The sequence below is a fragment of the Antechinus flavipes genome, chromosome 6, assembly GCF_016432865.1.
Source record: "Antechinus flavipes isolate AdamAnt ecotype Samford, QLD, Australia chromosome 6, AdamAnt_v2, whole genome shotgun sequence".
NCBI classification, from domain to species: domain Eukaryota; kingdom Metazoa; phylum Chordata; class Mammalia; order Dasyuromorphia; family Dasyuridae; genus Antechinus; species Antechinus flavipes.
Window position 1 is genome coordinate 263,642,317 of NC_067403.1, and position 21,966 is coordinate 263,664,282.

The 21,966-nt window shown below is 58.1% G+C and overlaps 1 protein-coding gene across 2 annotated transcripts; it reads left to right on the forward strand.

Moving 5' to 3' along the window:
- The first annotated feature begins 718 nt into the window (after nt 1-718).
- On the forward strand, nt 719-14,511 carry SLC25A22 (solute carrier family 25 member 22). Of its 2 annotated transcripts, none has more exons than XM_051963781.1 (11): nt 719-829; nt 7,904-7,955; nt 8,453-8,549; nt 8,891-9,016; nt 9,352-9,407; nt 11,025-11,115; nt 11,684-11,802; nt 12,007-12,181; nt 12,324-12,478; nt 12,610-12,685; nt 12,785-14,511. In XM_051963781.1, exons 3-11 carry the CDS (start codon nt 8,530-8,532, stop codon nt 12,939-12,941), a joined length of 975 nt encoding a protein of 324 aa, XP_051819741.1. In that variant the 5' UTR covers nt 719-829; nt 7,904-7,955; nt 8,453-8,529; the 3' UTR covers nt 12,942-14,511. The 2 variants fall into 2 exon arrangements, with proteins under 2 accessions (XP_051819741.1, XP_051819743.1); XM_051963783.1 differs by lacking the exon at nt 719-829 and adding an exon at nt 6,587-6,608.
- The last annotated feature ends 7,455 nt before the right edge of the window (nt 14,512-21,966 follow it).

Genomic DNA, 21,966 nt, shown 5'->3' on the forward strand with positions numbered 1-21,966 from the left:
GGAGCCGCGGCCCTTCTGACAGCCTCTGCCACTCACAGATCTGGTTCGGGCCCTGGGCCAGGGACTCAGCGAAGCAGGGACGCCGATGGAGGGAAGGGGTCCGGGAGAGGGGCTCCTGGCAGAGAGAGGTGCGGGAGCAAGGGGATGGCGAGGAAAAGGCTGGCTTTGGGGAAGGCCCCTCCTCGAGAATCATAGGATCTGAGCTCAAGGGAGTCCGAGGAAAAGCCTCAAAAGGGAGGCCGAGCCCCGGTGTGACTGGTCAGAGATGCACCCCGGGTGAGCTCGGCCTGGGGGACTTAGGATACCGGCTCTTCTGGAGGCTCACCCCTTTCCCGAGGGCTGTGCAGAGCTCCGCGGGCACTAGGGGGAGCCCGGAGCCCCGGCTGGCGCCGAGGTGGTCCTCAGGGCCATCGGCCAGCGCAGCTTTCGGGGCCAGCGGCGGTGCTGCCCCGGAAAGCTGGTCCCGAGCCTGTCCGCTGTCCCCCGGCCCCCAGGGCGACAGCCCTGCGTTCCTCGGACTGACTTCCACGTGCGTTTGCAGCCTCCCCCGAGCCAAGACCTTGGGGGGTTCCGACCTGCCCCGAGGTAGGACGCTCTAGGGCCCGCGGTGTCCTGCGGGAGCCTCCGCCGCTCACTCGGAGGTGACGAAAAGGAGCCCCCAGTTCCTCCGGGGGAGTGGGGCGGGGCCGGGGGCGGAGCGGGAGGGAGGGCCGGGCCCCACTCCGCACCGCCCGGCACTACGCGGCAGAGCGGCCAAACGAGCGCGGCAGGGCAGCCGGGGTGCCAGGGCGGGAGTCACCGCCAGCCGGAGCCGAGGGAGCTTCGCCCGGTGAGTGCCGTGCCCAGGGCCGGCCGGAGAGGGGCCGGGGGCGGGGGCTGTAACGGGAAGGCAAGAGGGGAGACGCGCTCCCGCCCGATGCTCCCTCTGTAATCCTCGGGGCCGCGTGCGCGCGTCCGGCCCGGGCTGTACCCTGCTCGCCTACCTCGCGCACACGTGTCCCGGGCGGCCTGCTTGGGCAGAGGCGACCGTGGGGAGCCGGCGGGGAGATGGGAGCTCGGGCCGGCCTCCGGGTCAGCACACGTGGAGAGGGCGCGGGGAGGAACGAGCGCAGAACAGGGAGACAGGCCTGGGTCCGCTTCCTCCCGGCCGTGTCTGCTTCCTCCCGGCGGGCCCGCTCTGAGGGCTGGAGCCCGAGGGGCGCCCCAGCACCGCCCGGAGGGACCCCGCTCACACGCTGCAAGCGCTCCCTCAGTCCCCGGGCCCCATCCTGGCCCGGAGGGCACCTTCAGCCCGCGTCTCCCCCCCTTCCCCCCCCCCCCGCCCTCCCCTTCTCTAAGCTCCAAAGCTAGAAGGGAAAGGGGGCGCCTCCTCGTTCTGCTTCGGGTCTGCCGCGGGCCGGGGGGGGGGGGGAGGGGGTGGGAGTGGGGGGAAGGGGGACTCTGGCCTTCTGCGCAGTGCGTCCTGCCCCGGCTCCAGAGGGAGCATCGGGAACGAGGAGTAGAAGGGGCAAGCTTAGGGCTGGGATGGACACCTTCAGAACTCGGAGCCTGGCCTGCTGCGGCCCCGCTGAGTGCCCTCCGCTGCCTCAGTTTACTGGAAGAGAAGGATGCAAGAAAGACCTTCTCAGCCTGGCGAAGGGCAGGAGCGGGATGAGAATGCTCAGGGAGTTCCCATTTCCCAGACTAAGGATGAAAGCAGACAGACAGCGTGTTTCCATGACAACAGAACAAGGGTTGTGTGTGGTTAGGCCCCGGTTGTGGCAGATGGAGCTGGGGGGAGGGAGTGGGGAGCACTCTCAGGAATCGTGATTTCTGAAGGGAGATGGGGTGGGAAGAAAAGCAGAGAGGAGCACCCTCAGGAGCCTGCCCCTCCCCTGTGGCCCGGGCCCTGGGCTCCCTGGTCCCCAGCTTCCTTTTTCTATATCGAGCTCCCAGAGGACTCCGGGTCCAGTCCCAGCTGAGCTCCTGGAAGCCCGGGCTCTCTGGGCCTCCCTGAAGGGGCCAGGGTGAAGCTGGGCCCCGGAGAGGGGCCATGCTGAAGGAACAGACATCTGGGCTCTCACTGTCCTAAAGGGGGAAGGTTGTCCTCTGCTCCTCCCCTCCCAAAGTCCAGCCTGGCAGATAGGGCAGGGGGGCTCTCCTGCCCTTCCTCGATACTTACAGCCCTGCCCAGGTCAGCTGATCAGAGCCTTGCCCTAGCAATTAATCAGGGTCTGGGCTGGGGCAAGGGGGATTAGAAAGGGATGCGGAGAGCGAGAGAGCTGGGGGGGTGGGGGTGGAGATTGGGTGCTCTGGACTCTGCCAGACTGCCCCAGTCTGGGGAATGGCCAAGAAGCCTTTGGGGACACACACACACACACACACACACACACACACATGCAGTCCCCTTATGCAAACACATTTGCACACACACACACAGGAACTGGTATATACTCCTATAATACGCAGACACACACACACTTATATGGACACACAAGTATACACACACACGCAATCCCCATGTACATACATTGCACACACGTGCACACACACACACACAGGAACTGGTATATATTCCCATGATATGCAGACACACACACTTATATGGACACACAAGTACACACACGCACACACACACACACACAGGAACTGGTATATACTCCCATAATATGCAGACACACTTACACACTCATGGACACACAAGTATACACACACACATACACAATCCCCATGTACACACATATTGCACACACACACAGGAACTGGTATATATTCCCATAATATGCAGATACACTTACACACTTACATGGACACACAAGTACACACACACAATCCCCATGTACACACACATATTGCACGCTCACACACAGGAACTGGTATATACTCGCATAAATAAAAGACACACTTACACACTTATGGACACACAAGTACACACACACACAATCCCCATGTACACACATATTGCATGCACACACACAGGAACTGGTATATACTCCCATAAATGCAGACACACTTACACACTCATGGACATGCAAGTACACACACACACAATCCCCATGTACACACATATTGCACGCACACACACAAGAACTGGTATATACTCACATAAATGCAGACACACTTACACACTCATGGACACACAAGTACACACACACACAATCCCCATGTACAAACACATTTGCACACACACACATAGGAGCTGGCATATTGGGGGGAGGTTCCCACCCTGCTGCAGCCTGCTCCCGCCCCAGCTGGAGGAGCCGGGGCCTTGGAGGAAGAGCAGCCGTGCACTGGAGAGCGCCCGGAGGCGGCTGCCCGCCAGAGAGAGCAGTGGTGCTGCAGGGGGAAGCTTGGCTGTAGAGCCAGCCTTGGAGCCGTTGTTGTGGAGCCTGCGAAGTAGGGGAGGGGAGGGCCCCAAAGCTGCATTCCCTGAGCAGTCCTGTCCCTGTCTTTATTTGATTTTCACCCAGACCTGGAGGCAGGTGCTATTATTAGCCCCGGAGGCAGAAATGGAGTCTGGGAGATGATTCAGCCAGTCATGGCTTCCAAGTGCCGTCGTTCAGTGCTCTCCATTGTGTCCGTTCTCTGTGACCCAGTTTGGGATTTTCTGACTGGACTGCTTTGCCATTTCCTTTTCCACATCATGTTGCAGATGAGGAAACTGAGGCAAACAGGGGAAAGCTCAGGCCCCACAGCTAGGAAGTGTCCTCCTGGAGATTCCCCGCCGGCTGCGCTAACCCCTGGGTCACCCAACTTCTGGTGCCTGAGACCAAACTTGACTCCAGAGCCCTGGCTCTGAACCCGGTGTCTGAGGAGGGGCCTGTGGGAAAAGGATGAGACCCCCTCCCCGTCCAAGGTGTTGTGGGGGGAAATGGAGAGAGACGAATTTGGGCTGGGGGCGGGGAGAAGAAAAACCTGCTCCTGAGGAGTCCCAGCATGAGCAGAGCCTCCTTTCCTGCTCCCCCTCTGTGAGCAGGGAGCCCTTTCTTGTGTGGTGCAGACGGCAAGGCTTCCGGGGTCCCTTCCAAGCCCAAAACTTGTGAGTCGGTGCCAAGCTGTGCAGGCCCCTTCCCTCCTTGCTGAACCCCAGCTTCCCTTGGGTTAAATACTGGCTCGACTCTCCTGGCCAGGGCCCTGGCCACCATTAGGTGGCTTAAAGGTGGGAGAGTTCTAGAGCGAGCACCGGAGCGCATCAGCCACTCCCTTCATTTTACTGAGGAGGAAACTGAGTCCCAAAGGGGGGAAAGAACTAGACCAAGATTAAGCTCATGCATTTATATAGTACCACTGGGTGCTTTTAAACAAACATCTCATTTGCTCCTCACCTGAGAGGTAGAGGCTATTATTATCCCTGTTTTACAGATAAGGAAACTGAGGCTACAGGGTCATACAGCTAGTAACTATCTGAGGCTGCATTTGACCCCAGGCCCAGAACTTGAGCTATTCTGCCACAAGGTGTCTTGACCAATTCTCCCCGTCTTGGGACCCCGAGCAGCCACCCTCTTCCTCCTCCCCTCCCCGCCTGGGACTTTGTGTCATTGTGTGGCAGAGAGAAGGGGAGAACGCAGCAGCTAACTCTCCCCGCCGGGCCCTGACCCCTCCCATGCTCTCTCTGCCGCTGGCTCAGTTTCCTCATCAGCTCGATCCAGCAAACACTGCACCTGCGGGGGAGGGGGAAGAAGGGGCTTCTGTGTTTGCCCTTGCATGCACAAAGATGAAGATGGGTGCTGTCCTGTCCCGGGAGTGGGAGGGGTGGGGGCAGCTGTGGGAATGGGGGAGGGGGGCTTTAAACAGTCCTGATCACAACCTGGCAGGGCAAAGCAGGGAGCAGGGAGTGTCCTCGGAGAGGGAGCTCTGTGAAGGACTCCTGCCCTTTGCCCTCCAATCCTCACAAAAGGATCGACCCAAATTGAGAGGGAGCGGTCACTATGCAAGGGTCAGGACCTGAAAGAGACTTGAAGTTAGACCAGGCCAGGGCAACTCTGCCTCAGTTTCCTTTTTTGTAAAATGGAAAGAATACAGGTTTTTGATAGCTACTTGCCCCGGTGGTTGTGAGAAGAATGGCCTCCCCTGCCTAAAAGCCACGTATAAACGTTATTGCCATGATACCTGAAGAATGGGTGGGATCTGGAGAGGGGGAGAGGGCAGCGGAAGACCCCAAGGCCTGGCCAAGACTGAGAGCCCAGGCTCCCCTCCCCCAGGAGCATGTTAGGGACCTCCGGACGCCCCCAGAAAGAACCTGAGCTCCTGGAGAGCTTGTCTGCCGGAGGAAGCCTGCTGCCATTCTGGGCAGGCGGGAGCCTCTGCCGAGGGCCACATTCCAGCCATGAGACAGCCTCTCCCTTGCACTGGAGGCCGCAGGAAATTGGTTGGAGCCTTTCTAGCTCCAGGAGGAAACATGTTGCGATGGTCACCATCTCCTGGAGAGAACTCACTGGCCCTTCCATTTTAACACTCCCCACCCCCACCGTCCATCCACCCCTCATGTCATATCACACACACACCTCCTACCTCCCACGCACAATGAAGTCAGCCAAGCAATTGGCTGAAGCCCCCTGGGGCCTCCATCTGCCTCCCTCCACCATCCCTCCGGTAGCTCTTCCACAAAATAATTGCAGATTGCTCTGATCCCACTGGAGCTCCGGGCCCCACATCCCCGGCTCCTCCAGCTGGCCCAGGGCTCCAGGCCCCACACCCCTGGATCCTCCAGCTTCCTCTGGCCTAGACTCCATCACGGCTGCATTCCCTCCCCCCCCCAGCGCCCCAGTATCCACAATCCTTTGCAGAACTTCCCTCTATATCAACTCTAGCGTTTTTTGTTCTTGTTATTATTACATGGATGGGAATCGACCCTCCGCTCCCACCCAGGAAAATGCGGGGGTTCCCAGGTGTCTATCCTAGCATGTTTCCAACACAGGGATGCCCACTGCGGCTGGTCCTCGGTTTCCCCTCCCGCAAAGCTAGTTTGGGGATGGAAGGAAGCCGGCCGGCACAGGAGCCGCTTTGCCCTTTCTGGCCCAGTGGGAGCGGCCGTGTATGAACACAGGTCCCCGGCCCCTTCTCTGGGCGTTTGGCTAGTGAGTTCCCCAGAGCCTCGTTCCTGGAGGATTTCCTGAGCTACCGCTTTGGAAACGGAGGCGACTCGGACCTGCTTCCAAGCCTGTGTCCCGGGGGGACTCGAACCCAGGTCTAGGTCTAGCCGGAGCGCACCGAGGCCTATCCCGGCGGGTCCCGAACGCCCTTTGGTCGAATTCCCCGCCTTCCAAAGTCCCTGTCCCCCACGCCCGGGTTCAGGGTCCGGCTCTGCTGTAACTTAGAAGCCGGATATCGGCTCTGAGGGCCCTGTGAGCCTCCGGGCAAGGGGGGGGGGGGGCAGAATTGGCCCGGGAGTGAAAGACCCGAATCCTTGGCCCCAGACCCTCTTCACTCCATGCCCCCCCACCCCCGCCGCCCCCGCAGAAACGAAAGAGAAAGTGGTGCCCCGCCCCTTCCCCGGAGCCGTCCCGCCCCCAGGCTCTGTGGCCAATGGACGCCGCCAGAGCCGCCCCTCCCCCGGGCCCGCCGGCCTTTATCTCTGCTCTGGCTGAGCTGGAGCCGGAGCTGCCGCCGGAGCCAGGCTTGGAGGGCAGGTAGGAGGCTGGCGGGCAGGTAGGAGGGCTTGAGACAGCCGGCGCAGGGGGCCCGGCGGGGCACCGGAGGGCTGAGCGAGGACCCAGCTAGGGCGGGGGGAGGGGAGGATCCTTGGGGCGGGGAGGGAGGGGACAGCTTTGTTCACCTCCCGCCTCAGTGCAGAACTGCCCCCAAAAAGCCGAAAGCAGGTAAAGGGCAGCCGCGGAGAGGCGACGGGGCGGGGGGGAGGGTTGGGCGCGGCGGCGGAGCCCGGCTTGCGGGCTGCTCTCGGGGGGAGCGAGCCGCCTCGGACCCCTCTTTGCGGGAGGGAGGGAGGGGGCCCGCAGGCCTCCCCGTCCGCCACCGGCACTGCCCCCCGCCCGAAGAGCGATGGAGGAGTAGCGCGCCGGGGTCCCGAGTCCGGCCCTCCTCAGGCGCCGGGGACCGGGGACCTGGCCAAGATGGGCTCAGGCCGTTTCCCGATTCCCCAAATCCGCAGCGAGACTGCTCGTCTCCCCCCGGGAGAATCCGGGGTTAGAACCACCGCGATCGCTGGTGGTTCCACCCTTCCTGAAAGGGGGAAACTGAGGCCCGAGAGGAAAGGCTACTCCCCAAGGTGACACGGGAAGCCGCGGCCCGATCTGGAGGAGAGCCAGGTCTCGCAGCCTTCTGTCCACCTCCCCACACTGATTGTGGGACTTTCAAAGGGCTCTGGGACATTTCCCAGAAGGTGCTGTGTGCAGAGGGGAGCGAGCTGGCTGCGAGTGTGGGAAGCTCCGGGCAGTCCTGGATGCATTTGTGTGTCTGGAAATAAGGCTGAGGGGGACCCGGGCGGGGGTGGGGGTGGGGGACCTGAAACGGGAGGAGCAGCGAGAGACCCTGGCCCCTCCCCACTTCCACCCCGACTCCGCCCCTCCCCACCCCCACTCCCTCTCCCTTGCCCCTCTTGGGAGCTTGCCCTGCCCTTCCCCCCTCCCCATTCTCTCCTCCCTCCCTACTCCCTCCCCCCTACTCCTCGTGATAGCTTGCCCTGCCCCCTCCCCACTCCCACTCCCTCCCCTGTATCTCTCAAGGGAACCTACCTTGTCGCTGGCCCCTGTCGACCTCCCCTCTGCTCCCTCCCTTCCCTGCCTCCACACCCCCTTCCTCTTCCCCATAGATTTTTAGGCAGGCTCTAGGACAGTTTCTTTGTATTCGGAAACCCACATCTGGGCTTCCCAATAATCCTCCCCTGGAGTCTAGGGCTTAGCATCCCACCTGGGGAGGGACTGAGAGGGACCCAGGAATCATTTGATCCATTTCCCTCGTTTTACAGGTGAGGAATTGGAGGGCTACAGGGCAGTGACTTGTCCAAGGTCACACAGCTGGTAAGTAGCTTAGATTTGAAACCAGGTGCTTTTCGCTCCAAACCCAGATGGCCCCCACCTGCCCTTGCAGTGGCCATCTTAGTCCGAAAACGCCCTCTGTGTCGGGGAGGGAACGTCCCGGCTTCTGCCTCCCTGGTCCCTCCGGAGGGCCGCTTCTCTGGGGAGCAGGCAGGGTCAGAGGAGGCCCAGGGAGAGAAGAGACTCTTCCTCTTAGGCTGATGCTGGCCCTTTAAGACGAGATACTGAGATGCTACAGCGGGAGAACTCGGGCTCTGGCCTGAGGTGCGGGCCTGGCCCTTTAAGAGCAGCTGGGAGCCTATGGGTGTGGAAGGAGAGGGGCTGATTGGGTAAGGATCCTGGGGGCCCCTCCCCCAAGGAGCGAAGCCTCCCTAGACATCTCGGGGAGCCCAGGGCCGGCATGTGTGAGGTCCCCTCCGGGAGGCGGCGGCGGCACGCAGCGGAGGCTGCAGCTCATCTCCTCCTCGCCCTCCTCCCAGGACAGAACTCAAGGTGGCAGCTGCTGCCGCAGGTTGCGCCGTCTGCCTCCTTCCATCTCTGCTCGAGGCTGCATTAAATGGCTGAGAAACAGATCAGGTAGGGGACCCCCTCCCTCCCCAGGACCTCTCCCTCCTTCCCCTCCTTCTCTGGTTGCTGCCCCGTGCCCCCTTCCTTTCCCTATTTCTCCCTCCCCCTTCCCTATTTCCCCCTCTCCCTTCCCTATTTCTCCCTCCTCCTTCCCTATTTCCTTTCTCCTTCCTCTCACCCTTCCTCTTCCCTCCCCCTCCCCCCCTACTTCCCCTTCCCCTTCCTTACCTCTGGCAGCACAGAGGATGCTGGCTGGAGGACCAGCCCCCTTCTCCTTCCTCCCCCCGCTGCTGGGAACACTGGTGGGATGGGGGCCACACTGCTGACCCACCTGCTTCCGTCCCTCTCAGTTTACCAGCCAAACTGATCAATGGAGGGATTGCGGGGCTCATTGGGGTCACTTGTGTATTCCCTATCGACCTGGCTAAGACAAGGCTCCAGAACCAGCAGAATGGACAGCGCATCTACACCAGCATGTGAGTGGAGGAGGGGGTACAGTGCCCAAGACTTTATAGGAGAAAGGTCCATGGGGGTTATGGGGGGAAAGCCAGAAAGTGGGGCTTTTGGACTGGGGACTTTTCTACCCCCCCCCCTTGGTGAGCCAAGGCCTGGAGCAGAAGCTAGTTGGGGCAGAGAGGCTCTGGCTGATGGGAAGGGGCAGAGGCCAGTGGCCCTGCCCAGAGCTGACCCCTGTTCCTGCTCCCCCTGCCCGGGTCAGGGAGGGTGGGGAGTCAGGCTCTGGCTGTTGGGAAGGGGTGGAGGCCAGTGGCCCTGCCCAGAGCTGACCCCTGCTCTTGCTCTCCCTGCCCAGGTCAGACTGTCTCATCAAGACCATCCGCTCCGAGGGCTACTTCGGCATGTACAGAGGTAAGGCCTGACTCTCTTGGGGGGGATGGGGGGCTTTCCTCCCCATTGCTGTGCCTTTTACTGCCTGACCCCGGAAGGTATGGCTATCCTGCAGCCCCGGCCCCTCCTGGCTTCTTGTCCAGCTGCCAAGGGAACAAGGAGGCGGGAGGAATAGCTGCCACTTCACTCTTCCCCTTGGGGCAGGAGTCAAGGGCAGAGCTGGCAGAGCAGCCCCCGGGCACGAGTCCCAGAGGGCCACTTGTGCCGGAGCACGCAGTGAATGGAAAGCTGCCCCCTTATGAGTGGCACGTCTCCAGGCTGGCTCTTTGGGGGAGACCCATTTGCCACTGCTCCCCCCACGCCCAGCAGGGGCTAAACATTAAACCCGGAGTGCAATAGTCACAGGATATCTGGGGGAGAGAACTCGCCCCTCTCGTCCCCAGGCTGTATCTCAGGACCACTGCAGACACCCCTGAGCTGCCCCCTCCCCCACCTACGGGGCCCTAGGCTCATGGAAGCCCAGTCTGGAGGAGGTCTAGGAACATCTCCTCCAGTGGCAGCCCCCCCCCCCCCCCCGCCTCTGTCTACCCGAGCTCTCCGCTTTGACACTGCTGCTGACGGGGCACTCGCTCCCCACCCCGGCTCGCACGCTTGGTTCTCACCTGCCCTCACCAGCCTATTCCTGGCACCCGCAGTGCCAACTAGGCTGCTATTTGGGTCCTCTGGAGGTGGAAGTGCCCCGCTGAGCTCTGCCTTCCATACCATCAGCCCCTTCACCAGCCGTCCCAAGACCGAGTCTTGGGCCAGCCCTGGCCAGAGCTGCCTGCCTGAGGCAAGGGGCCTTGGGGCCTGGACAGGGTGGGGCAGAAGCCTGACAGTTCCCCCCCCCCCCAGTGGGCTGCTGGCAGCTGATGGGGATTATGAGCCACAAAGAGGATTGATGGCAGTCTCCCAGCTGTTGGAGAAATGTGGATTTGTCGGGAAGCATCTCTGGCCCTCCTCCTGGGCATGGATGTGGAGGGGCCGGGTCCAAGCCCCTTCACCCAGAGAGCCTGGGCTCTGCAGCTGGAGCGGCGGGGCTCTCCTTGCTCTGTGCTGGAAAGGAGGCCTGGGCTGCTGCTGGGAAGAGGCTCAAGGGTAGTCCTGGGGACGGGGCCGTGTCCCTGCCTCAGCACTCCCGGGGCCACCGATCACGTGGGTCTCCGTGGATCCCGGGGCCACAGATCACGCGAGGCTCTGGATCCCGGGGAGGCTCGTGCATTCTCACATGCTCACTGTCCTTTGCCTCCACTGACCCCACTGTTCCAGGCAGCTCCATAAATAGCCTCTCCAGAGCCCATCCCGGGGGCTTTAGAGGGAGCACTGACCACATGGGGCCACTGCCAAAGTAGGAATCCTGGTCATCGCCCCCCCCAGGAACCCTCAGGAGCTCAAGTCCTGGCCAGGCTCCCCTGGGAAAGGGGATGAATGAGGCGTGCTGGCCGGGGCCCGAGGGACAGCCTGGTGACCGACCCGGCCCGCCCCTCCGCCACCTGGCACCAGCATTTGGGTGAAAGGGAAATGTAGACGGGCCAGAGGAGAGGCTGGCCACGGGCCCTCCCCCGTGTGAGCCAGTCAGTCTCGTCTGCCCTCCCCCAGGCGCTGCTGTAAATCTGACCCTGGTCACCCCAGAGAAGGCCATCAAGCTCGCAGCCAATGACTTCTTCCGCCATCACCTTTCCAAGGATGGGTGAGTGGGGCCCCCGGGACCTATTGGAGCTGTGGGTTCCCTGTGCCTAGAGATGCTGCTCCCTGCCCCCACTCGCTGGCCTGGCCGGAGGGCCAAGACGAGTCCTTTCTGGGGAGCTTGCGGCTTGGTGGGGCCTGTGGGCCTGTAGCTGGCATGGCCACATTTGTGTTCTGGGAGGGAGCTGGGGCTGAGTCACAAGGGGCAAGCCCCCCCAAGGCACAGGACAGTGAAGGGGCTCCATCCGCCCGAGCCTCCTTCCTGGGCCCCTCGCCCTCGGGAGGAACAGCCATGGAGCTGGGTCGGACGGCCTGGATTCTTCTCCAGCCTGTCTTCCTGTGTCCAGCGCAATTCCCAGGATTCCGACGTCCTCACCTGTAAAATGGGTCACTTTTCCCCCACGGGCTCATGCCCTTCTGGGGAGGGACTCCTGGGGGACAGTGCCCCGTCTCAGTGAGAGTGCGGAGGGAGCCCACCCGTTGCTTCCCCACGATGGCCGCCTCGCTCGGGCGGCTCCGTCTGGGCCCGGGCCTGGGCAGGACCCGGCTCTCACGCCCCTGCTGTCCTCCAGGCAGAAGCTGACCCTCCTGAAGGAGATGCTGGCAGGCTGTGGGGCTGGCACCTGCCAAGTGATCGTCACCACCCCCATGGAGATGCTCAAGATCCAGCTGCAGGACGCGGGGCGCCTCGGTACCAGGGCGAGGGGGGGAGGGAGGAATTAGCCTGGGGAGAGCCTGTCTCGCGGCTGCAGAATCTGCTGGGCCCAAGGTCGGAGTGGGGGGGCAGGGTTAGGGCCAACCCTATGTGCTTGTATGTGGTGGGTTCCCCCCCAGCCTGAGGGCGAGGGGAACCCCCTAATCCCAAGCTCCTCCCATTCCCCCTGCCCTTCCCCAGAGGCTCAGAAGAAGATGCTGGAGACCCAGGCCCACCTCTCAGCCGAGGCGGGAGCTCAGTCTGTGCTGGGCTCCGCCACCCCTGGCCGCCCCACGGCCACCCAGCTGACCCGGGAGCTGCTGAGAAGCAAGGGCATTGCTGGGCTCTATAAGGGGCTGGGAGCCACGCTGCTCAGGTACGGGCTAGGGCTGGGACTGGGGCCGGCTGGGCCGGGGCCTGGATGGGCCGGGGCCGGCTGGGCCTGGCTGGGCTGGGGCCAGGGCCGGGTTCACAGGCACCTCTCCCTCCAGACTCACCCTTCTACCCTCCTTCCCTAGGGATGTTCCCTTCTCCATTGTCTACTTCCCTCTTTTCGCCAACCTCAATCAGCTGGGCCACTCGGAAGCGGGGGAAAAGTCTCCCTTCTACGTGTCTTTCCTGGCGGGCTGCGTGGCGGGGAGCACAGCGGCCGTGGCCGTCAACCCCTGCGATGGTCAGTGTCTCCCTGGGGCGTGGGAAGGAGGGCTCTCTGCCTGCCCCCTCCCTCAGTCCCTCCCCCCTCCTTCCCTCTGTCCCCCACTCCCTCCTTCCCAGCCCCCTCATCTCCACCTTCTCCCTGAGCAGTGGTCAAGACCCGGCTCCAGTCGCTGCAGCGCGGTGTGAATGAGGACACCTACTCGGGCTTCCTGGACTGTGCCAGGTCAGGGGGCGGCAGCACCCACAGAGCGGGGCACGAGGGGGGCAGAGGGGTCTCCTCGGGCGGGGGTCCTGACGCCCACCTCCTTCCCTCCTCCCCCAGGAAGATTCTGAAGCATGAAGGTCCATCGGCTTTCCTCAAGGGCGCCTACTGCCGGGCCCTGGTCATCGCGCCGCTCTTCGGCATCGCCCAGGTGGTTTACTTCGTGGGCATCGGCGAGGCCCTGCTGGGGCTGCTCCCGGGTCACCGCCACGACTGAGCCCCGCCCGGTGCCCACCCCAGCCCCCACCCACCGCCCTCTGGGAGACCCACCCTAGAGCAACAAGAGGAAGCCCCGGAAGGAGAGCTCGGCGCTGGGGACGGCTCCCGCGTGTCCTCGGCGTGGCCGCCCATGTGGCAGGGGGGGAAGTGGGGCGTGGCCCCCTCCCTCCTGCAGTGACTGGGATCAATTTTTTATTTATGTGGAAAATGGAGACCATTACATTCCTTAGTTCCTGCCCCCACTTGGGCTGGGGAGGGACCCCCAAAGACCCGCTGGGTATCCCTCCCCTCCCCCTCTCTGAGCTGGCCTCAGGCTGGGGGGCCCCATTGGTCACTGCCCCAGGGCCTTCCTGGCAGGGTCCAGGGCATGGGAACCGCTCCCTCTGTGGGAGGGCCAGGCTGGAACCCTGAGCGGGAATGGCATCAACTGTGGGGCAGGCGGGCCCAGATACCCCCCAGCCTCCGTCCAGGCCCTTGCCTCCAATCTGCTGTCCTGGGGGATGGGGGGGCGGCTCCCTCCCCTCTCCCACCCCCCCCAATCAGGGTCTCTAAAGGATTTTGCTGCTCCAAGGCCCCTGACTTGTTAGACCCCAGGGACGCCCACCCAGGGGCCAGGATTTGCTTCCCGAAGCTCCTTGCGCTCCTTTCTTCCTCGGAGAGGTCTTCTAGCCTCTTCTGCAGGCAGGAGGAGCCTATTTCTCAGTAACGGGAGATCTGGCTGAGATCCTTGGGAGCTTCAGAGGGGGGGAGGGGCCCTCTGAGAGCGGGGACTGCCAGAATCCCGCCGGGTGCTCCTGGAGGCTTGTGGGGAGGGGGGTTCCCGATATCGTCTCCGTGTGCAGTTAAGTGCAGTGTCGTGTTTTTATGTCCGACTTGTGAGCGTGCGAGTGTGTGTGTAAGTGTGTCTTGGGGAAGGGGAATAGTGCCCGAGACCCCCAGTGGCAGAGACCCCGGAGAAGGGGCTCCCGGGCCCTCATCGGATGCCTCCCCTCCCCCAGCTGGGAGCTGGATCTTGGGGGGGTGAGGGAGCCTGAAGGAAGGGTCATCTTGAGCTCTGCCCCTTAGTCCCTGTTCCCTCTGGACTCCGGCTGGGGCCCGGGACCACCTGACCTTGCAGCCCTCCCCTTCCCTAGCTCACAGCCCTACCCCAGCTGGGGTCCGTAAGGGGGACGGCCGCCTTGTTCTCCAGCAGCGGGAGCGGGGGTTTCTCGGGGAGCCCCGTCTCGGGGCCCTGACTAGGTAGACTTCAGAAGGTCCCCCCAAACTAATCCAACAAGCTTAGTTAGCCCCCAAGTCCCAGGCTGAGTGCCGTGCCTGCCCCTCGCCGCTTGCTAGGAGTTGGGGGGACCCTCAGTGACACTAACTTTGGCCCGCCCGGCGCCCAGGAGGCTCGTCCTGAGGCCGACTGCCAGAGGGGGCTGTGCGGCCCCTCGAACCCCAGACAAACCTGTACTTTCCAAAGCTGCTGCTTACAGAAGTATATTTTTTTTCTTTCTGAACAAGAGTTTTAAAAAGTTGTAATTTTTGTGTCTTGTCACGTAAAAGAATAAATAAATATTCTAAATAGATTCCCCCAGTCCTGAGCCCTGGCTTGGGGGCTGGCAGTGGGCGAGGGCCCCCTTCCCGCAGGAGACTCTGGGAAGCAGCGCTCCCTGGCTGGGGGAGGTGGGAGCGGGCTCTTCCTCCACTGCTGTGGGCCCCAAGGAAGCCCTTGCCTCTTCAGTCCACATCTATAAAATACAAACTTCCCCGGCTTTCCTGGGGGGTTCTGAGGGTGGGCCCCCCAGGCTAATAGGCTGTGAAAAGTCCGGTGTTTGCTGGGGCCCCTCTGGGGCCCTGACCCTTGGACAGGGCACGTGTGGCCGAGCCAGAAGGACAAGGGGCAGGTAGAGAGGCCCAAGGCCGTGGAAGCCGGCTGCCTTCTGGTTGTTCGGGATTGTACCTCCCAGACTAGGAAGAAGCCCAAGGTCAGGAAGGCTGCCTTCTCCTCCCAGTGCAGAAGGGCTTGGGACAAAGCCCCGGGGCTGGGGTTCCCGCTTTCCCAGTCCCCTCAGGAGTAAATCAGGGGCGGAATCCGGGCCTCCAGGCTGGAAATAATCTGGCCTCTGGCACAAAGCAGAGCAAAGATCCTGCAAACCCACGGGCAAGGGGGCTCTGGAGTCTCTGCCCCCCAGGCATCCCCTGTACAGTTTGGAAGTGTTCTCCAGCCTCTAGGCTCGGTGTGTCTGAGCCGGGATCCCCCGCCCCAGGCCTCTGAGGCAGAACAGGACCAGCCGAATCCGTCCTCCCCAGAACGAGCCTCCTAGGTTCAGGCAGTGACCCGCATGTCCCCCCTAAGGAGTTCCCCAGGGAGCACCTCTCTCTGCCTTCCGTCCTCTTCTCCCTCCTTCCTCATTCTCCACTGGTCCCCTTTTACTGCTCTCCTATGCTTGCCCAGGATGGAACCTCGAGCTCACCTGCAGTTTGACGGCCCCAAATCAGGCTGTCATTGCTCGTTGCTAGTTTGGGCTTCCTCCCCATTTCCCGCGCTCCTTCACTGCACTAGACTCAACAAACACCCCCGTCCGCTTTTCCAGGGCCCCGGGTCATTGGTCCAGAGAATCCACACTCCTGGGAGTCGGCTGAGGGCCCTTGTCTGACTCACCTTGATGGTGCACTAGTCGCTGGCCCTTCTGTTCCGGCAGCCAGCTGGGCTCTGAGCAGCAGCCTCCCTCTCTTGGGGCCTCCTTTTTCCCACAATGCCCCTCTAGAGCCCGGGACCATGGCCCCCCAAGGCTCCGGTCCCTTCCCTGGTTCAGTGCCCCCACTGCCGGGGAGCCCTCTTCCTCCCTCGCTGTAACCGCTTTGCCTCCTTCCACACCCTTCTTCCTCCATCCAGTCGGGCCCAGGTCTCTCACTCCCCTTGTTCCCTTCGGACAGCTCCCTCTTTCTCATTATCAGAGCTATCTGTAAATTCTGCTTTACCTCCTTGATTCGGGATGGAATCTTCGCGGAGAATGGGGGTCCATGGGGACAAAGGCATCCCCTCTGACCTTTTGGGGTCCCCCGTTCCCAGTGTACCCCTGGGTAGCAGATTGCTCTAAACTTTGCTCCTTTCCTGAGAGCTCCCAGATGCCCCGGGTCTCTCCACATCCCTGCCCTGGTCCTGTCGCCCACCACGGCGGCTCAGCTCTTCCCGGAGAGAGACTCGGATTCAGATGAGAAGCTCCCTCTGGGGGGTCTCTGGCTCCGGCCGGAACTGCTCTGGAGTCAGGGCTCTTTTTCTATTTGTCTATTTTTTCTGTATAGACACATATACACACACATATATATTCAAGATACATGTGCACATCCATACATATGGGGGCATACAACCCACTTAGGTTTTTTATACATTTAGAACATAACTTTGTAAAAATGGGAGGTTAATGACTTTAGTAATCACCTGGATTAGCTCCAGTTCCCTGACCATTAGCTCCAGTTCCCTGACCAGTAGCTCCAGCTCCCTGACCATTAGCTCCAGCTCCCTGACCATTAGCTCCAGCTCCCTGACCATTAGCTCCAGCTCCCTGACCATTAGCTCCAGTTTCCTGACCATTAGCTCCAGTTCCCTGACCATTAGCTCCAGTTCCCTGACCATTAACTCTAGCTCTCTGACCATTAGCTCCAGCTCCCTGACTAGTAGCTCCAGTTCCCTGACCATTAATTCTAGCTCTCTGACCATTAGCTCCAGCTCCCTTGTTGAGGTCTAGATTTGGGGGACCTAAATGAAATTAGGGTTTAGTTAAGGTCTAGTGGCAGGTTTGGGGTACAGGGAGTCAAGCAAAGCTCCCCTGCAACCCCTTTGGATTCGGCATAAGGATATGGCGGTAAATGGGGTCTAGTAGCGGCACAAGTTCCCAATAAAAGCATTTATTGGCTCTAGAGCTAGATTGATAAAAGAGGTTTATTATTAGGTGAAGATAGAGATAAGGAGGGCACCGGACAGAGGGTGCAGTGGACAGAGGGTCCTCACATGGCTGCCATGTTTGGAATCTCTGCAAAGAGGGGTTCCCAGCATGGCCTTTTTATAATAGGAGACTTAGCTCGAGGGGCTTTCGGATGTAGCCCCAAAGTTGGCTCAGATCCGGGTGGGGCTGGGAACAGGTCGGATCTATTGGAATTCAAAGGGACCAGGATTTGTGAGTTAAAGGACCATTTACATTATTAACTAGGAGAGGGTGGGAATCTAGAAAGGAATCTTTCCCGCATCATTCCCCCCTCAAACAGTTGGAACTTAAATTCTTAAGGAAAAAGACATGGGGCAAAGTCTCTTATTGAGACAGAATTGAAGATTTTCTCCTTCCAGGATTTTCCAAGTTCAGGGGTCCCCTCTGTATCCCCCCCTCAAGCAGTCACCTCCAAAGGCATGTGGGAAAAGGGGTGCCGATCTCCTCTTAACTGCTTCGAGCTGGCAAGGGTCGTAGAGATTTGGGGTTCATGCCAGGAGGTGAGGCGTGAGGTGTGGGGTTTGGGGATGGCAGCAGGACATCTACGGAGTGTGTGTCCCGGTCAGTTATTCCCAGTCAGTTGTCCCGTGTTCTCCAGGCTGAAGGGCAGTTGAGAGTCCAAAGGTTGAAGCCCAGATCTTGGGAGCAGGTTAAAACCGGTGTCATCCAGGATGGAGATGGCCGACAGCAGGAGATGCATCAGGTCCCTTCTGTGGGCTGCCTGTAAAAATGCTGATGGCCCATCTAACAAGGAGAAGTAGGAGAAAATGCTGGGAGCCAAAGATTATTTGTCTATAGTAAAAAGTGTTAAGTAGCCTCGAATTTAGCCCTTTCACTCTTAATTTCCAGGAAATAAGCTAATTTCTCCTGGTGTTGGTTCAGGGTGTAGACTAAGAAGTCAGGGGAAACTGGAGGCCTATATATCTAATCAAGATAAGAATGCAATTGAAGCTCTTAGAAATCGTTTAACTGTGCTGCCTTTCTTTAAAAAGAGTTGGTTCCTCAATAAGCAAAGATCCTAAGCCTTCTCCCCACTTTCCCCACTCTTATGGGGGAGGAGTGGAAGGGGTCAGAGGGAGTACAAAGTATCTCAGCACTGCCCACCCAGCTTACTAACCCCTGAGGTGTTGGGACTGTCCTGGGATAAAAAGGGAAACAGGGCCAGACCCCAATTCCCTACCGGGGAGCAGGACGCCGGGGGCCAATTCAGCCCCTGTGGTGTGACACAGTTTCTCCATTGTTCCTCCTGCTTGAACTCAGGACAGAGACTAGGATCTCCTTGGACAGTTTCCAGGGACACCTATAGGACTAAGTCTGGGAGAGATTTGTATTAAACGACGCTTCCACTCCAAATGTTTTTTCAGGAGGCAGAAGTTGCCCTGAGAAAAGAGCTCAGTATCTCAGGTTAGAGTTAAAGGGAAACAAGAGCTGTTAGCAGCAGAGGGGAAGAAACATTGAGGTTTGAACCCAAAAAAAGTTGAGGTGGTGGGTGGGTCCTAGCTCTCACTAGGCTGAGTCTTTCAGCTTTTAAAGAGACAATCGTGCTGGGTGTGTTTTGGCTCACGCTTTTGCCTGAGGGCATAAGTGTTAATCAGTCCCAGGATTAGAAAGAAAAAAGCCCTTTAAAGGATGGACTTTTCCAAAGAGATTGGAATTCAGCTAATCTATTCAGAGTTCAGGTGTTGAGAATGAGGCATTTTTCTCGAGCCCAGTGTTTGTCTCTGCATTAAGAGACAGCTTAAAATCTCCATAGGGATGGGGAAGAAAGCTAATTCATGGCAAAACCCAAAAACTTTCGCATTCTATAACGTAACCTTCCTAGACGTCTCTAGAAGGTGTCACAAAGGGCCCTCCCAGAGGACCGTTTGCCAAAAAACCAGGATTTCGTCCTCACAGCGTCCTGTGAGCGACGAATCCCCCCAAGACTGCCGGAGTCTCCCAGCGAGCTCAAACTAGCCCGGGCATTTGAGCTGCCCCCCGTTATAGAAGCATGACATGGTGGGTTTGCCTCAGTGGAAACCTCCTAAGAGGGCCACCAACATTGAGGGCAAGGTAGCAAAGGAGAGATGTGGTAGGAGTGGGTGGGTTCTCCTTTCAATAGCTCCTCTCTTAACACTAGACAGTATGCATAGCCCTGGGCTCCTTGAGCAGCAAGTCAGGGGCCTAGCCCTGCCTTCCATCAACATACAGTATCAAAGGCTCTAGGCCTAAGCCTAATCAGAGCGATGAGATTCCCAGCTTTCTCAAAAGACAAGGTGGGAGTGGCCCTGAGTACTTGGGCGAAGTAAACCTTTAGATAAAGAAACTAGCCCCAGGAAGTAAAAAAGGTTAAAAGATTCATAGCAGCAGCCAAAGTCTGGCCTCAAATTAAAATAGCTACTTAAGGCAGTTTTGCAATCACACCTGAACTCAAAACTCCCAGCAAATATTAGCTGCAGTCCCAAAGGATTTTATCTTCTACATCAGTTATCATTAATCAAGGGCTTCAGATGAATCTAGTTCTCAAGAATCACAGTAAAGGGTTTACGCTTGTACAGCTATCTTTCTTATCTAAGTAGATAGTTTTAAATTTAACATTACACAGATCTTTTAAGTCAAAGAAAAAAAATTTTTAAACTTTAAACTTCAAGGTTTGCAAGTAACTGAACCAAACTTCATATAACTTATAATTGCCCAACAGAGATGACAAATTTTAAGGCATAACTCAGTTACAAATTACCCAATACCTCGAGAAAACTCATCATCTAAGTAGGAAGGTAAACTACCAGCATTTTGTTTTAATAACCTATATTTTACATTCCCATCTTAGTCCCTCAATAACTTCTCAAAGAATGAGGGAGGGAAAACAGGGAACAAGTCTAGAGAACTTGAGAAAAGCAGACGGGAAAGACAGACTTCTTTCTTAAAGGGATTCACCGAATTCTTAAATGGCTTCAGTTTCTCCCATTAACTCATTTCTTGCTGCAGTCAAGGAATGAGGGGAGAAAAGAAAAAAAGCCATCTTCTAAAGAATGTAATTTGCCTTGACCTGGAATTTTACTCCTCAGCCATCACTGCAAAGGTCTTTCTTGAAGCTGCAACCTGGCCAGGGTTGGAGCCCAGAAAAAAAAAACCTTTTGTTGGCAGGGACATAGAATGCCAATCCAGAAAAGAATAGAACCGAGTGTGCTAAAAGCAAAAGGTTTTAGGACTAAGAAAATTAGGAGCAAGAGTTCCCACCTGTAGGGTTAGGTAGCAAAGTCAGTGAGAGAGAGAGAGACCTAGCCTGGCTTACCTAGGTTATCTCTCCACAAGCAGCTAAGAAAAGGTTTTAAATAGTGCCCTGAGGCTAAGAAAAAAAAAAAAAAACCGAGAGCAGTTTAGAATCCCATTTTTGTAGACAGTCTTGTGAGTGTGCAAAAGCATCATTCTGAGGTTTCTACAGTTCACGCAGGATGACCAAATCAGGGAAACCGAGTCCCGTTTAAAATGTATGGGACGAGCACACTTCCTGAGGGCTGGAAGCTGCGGCTTTAAGAGCCAGGTAAAGGTCTGGAAGGGGCGCGGCTCACTTGTCCAGATTGCTAGCAAACTTCTATTTTAAAAATTGGGGAAAACCTTTCCGGAGATTTGAGAAGATTAAGATTGAGTCCCCAATCTCCCCACTGTACAGTAACCCCAAGAAGGGGACAGGAGAGGAGCATTTAAATGGCAGGTTACCAAGCCACATGGGAGAGGTCTGAAACAGGCCCCGAGTTCTACACTCCCCACTCCGTGGAAGAAGGGGGAGGAAAGGCCAGAGGGGGGAGGAAGAGCTGCCATCTTACCCAGCGCAGTGCGTCTTGAATGGCGAGGGCTCCTCTGGCAATTCCAGCTGGAACTTGAGGGCGGGGCAGCTCATCTAAGCCCCCAAATCTTGCTGGGAGAGCAAAACCTGAAGGGAAGACCGCTTACCCCTGTCCAGGGAGTAGCTGCCATGGTCAGAGACATTCTCTAAACTCACCCCAATTCAGTGACCTTTCTCCTCGTGGCTACAGCCTGACCATTAGAGACTCCATTGCATTTAACAGTGGAGTGGGAGAAGGGCTCAAGTTTCTCCGGCTATCTCCCCAGAACAGAGCAAAGAGCGCTGGCCTGGACCCCCAAAAGGAGTGGGGTCCCCAAAACAGCCACGTGTCTCCTTGGTCTGGGGTGGAGTTAAAGAGACACTTCCTCTCGTGTCTCAACAGTTCCTGCTGGAGAACAGGACTATCTGGTGATGAAAAAAGAATAGAAATGCATTGAGATGCAAAGGAAGGGCCTTTGTCTCTCCAAAGGATTTGGACCGAGGGAGTTTCCTCAAGCAAAGCATCTGCTCCAGGAAAGTTTTAGAGGCAGGGGAATGTCTAGATTGTGGACAGGTAAAAACTTTTATTATTTTTCCAAATCCTTGCAGCCTCCCTCGTGTCTCTTAGAGACAGAGAGCCGACAAAAGAAGGCCTTTTGTCAATCCGCAGCAATTCCTAAAGAATTGAGCCAGAGCTTAGAGTGCCGACCGCAGGGCTTTGGATGTTCACTGCAAGATAAGGAAAGAAAAAAAAAATCTTTTACTTTGTCCAGAGTTCCGCATTGCCTGGTCCTGCTATCTGTAAAAATAGAAGCTTTTTCACCCGAAATGGAAGTAGGGTGAGACGGAACACAGATATTCTCCCCACTACCTTTAGAGATAGAGTGAGACCAAAAAGGAACGCAAATTCTTCCCAGAAGAATACTGCCTGAACAGCTCAAACCCAGATTGGTTCTGAGTGCCCCAAAAAGGTTGGGGTCCAGTTTGATCACCAAATTATCTAGCTTCCGGTGTTGATTTCGTCAGGGAACCAACTGTTGAGGTCTAGATTTGGGGGACCTAAGTGAAATTAGGGTTAAGGTCTAGTGGCAGGTTTGGGGTACAGGGAGTCAAGCAAAGCTCCCCTGCAACCCCCTTGGATTCGGTGCAAGGATACGGTGGTAAATGGGGTTTAGTAGCGGCACAAGTTCCCAATAAAAGCATTTATTGTCCCGAGAGCTAGATTGATAAAAGAGGTTTATTATTAGGTG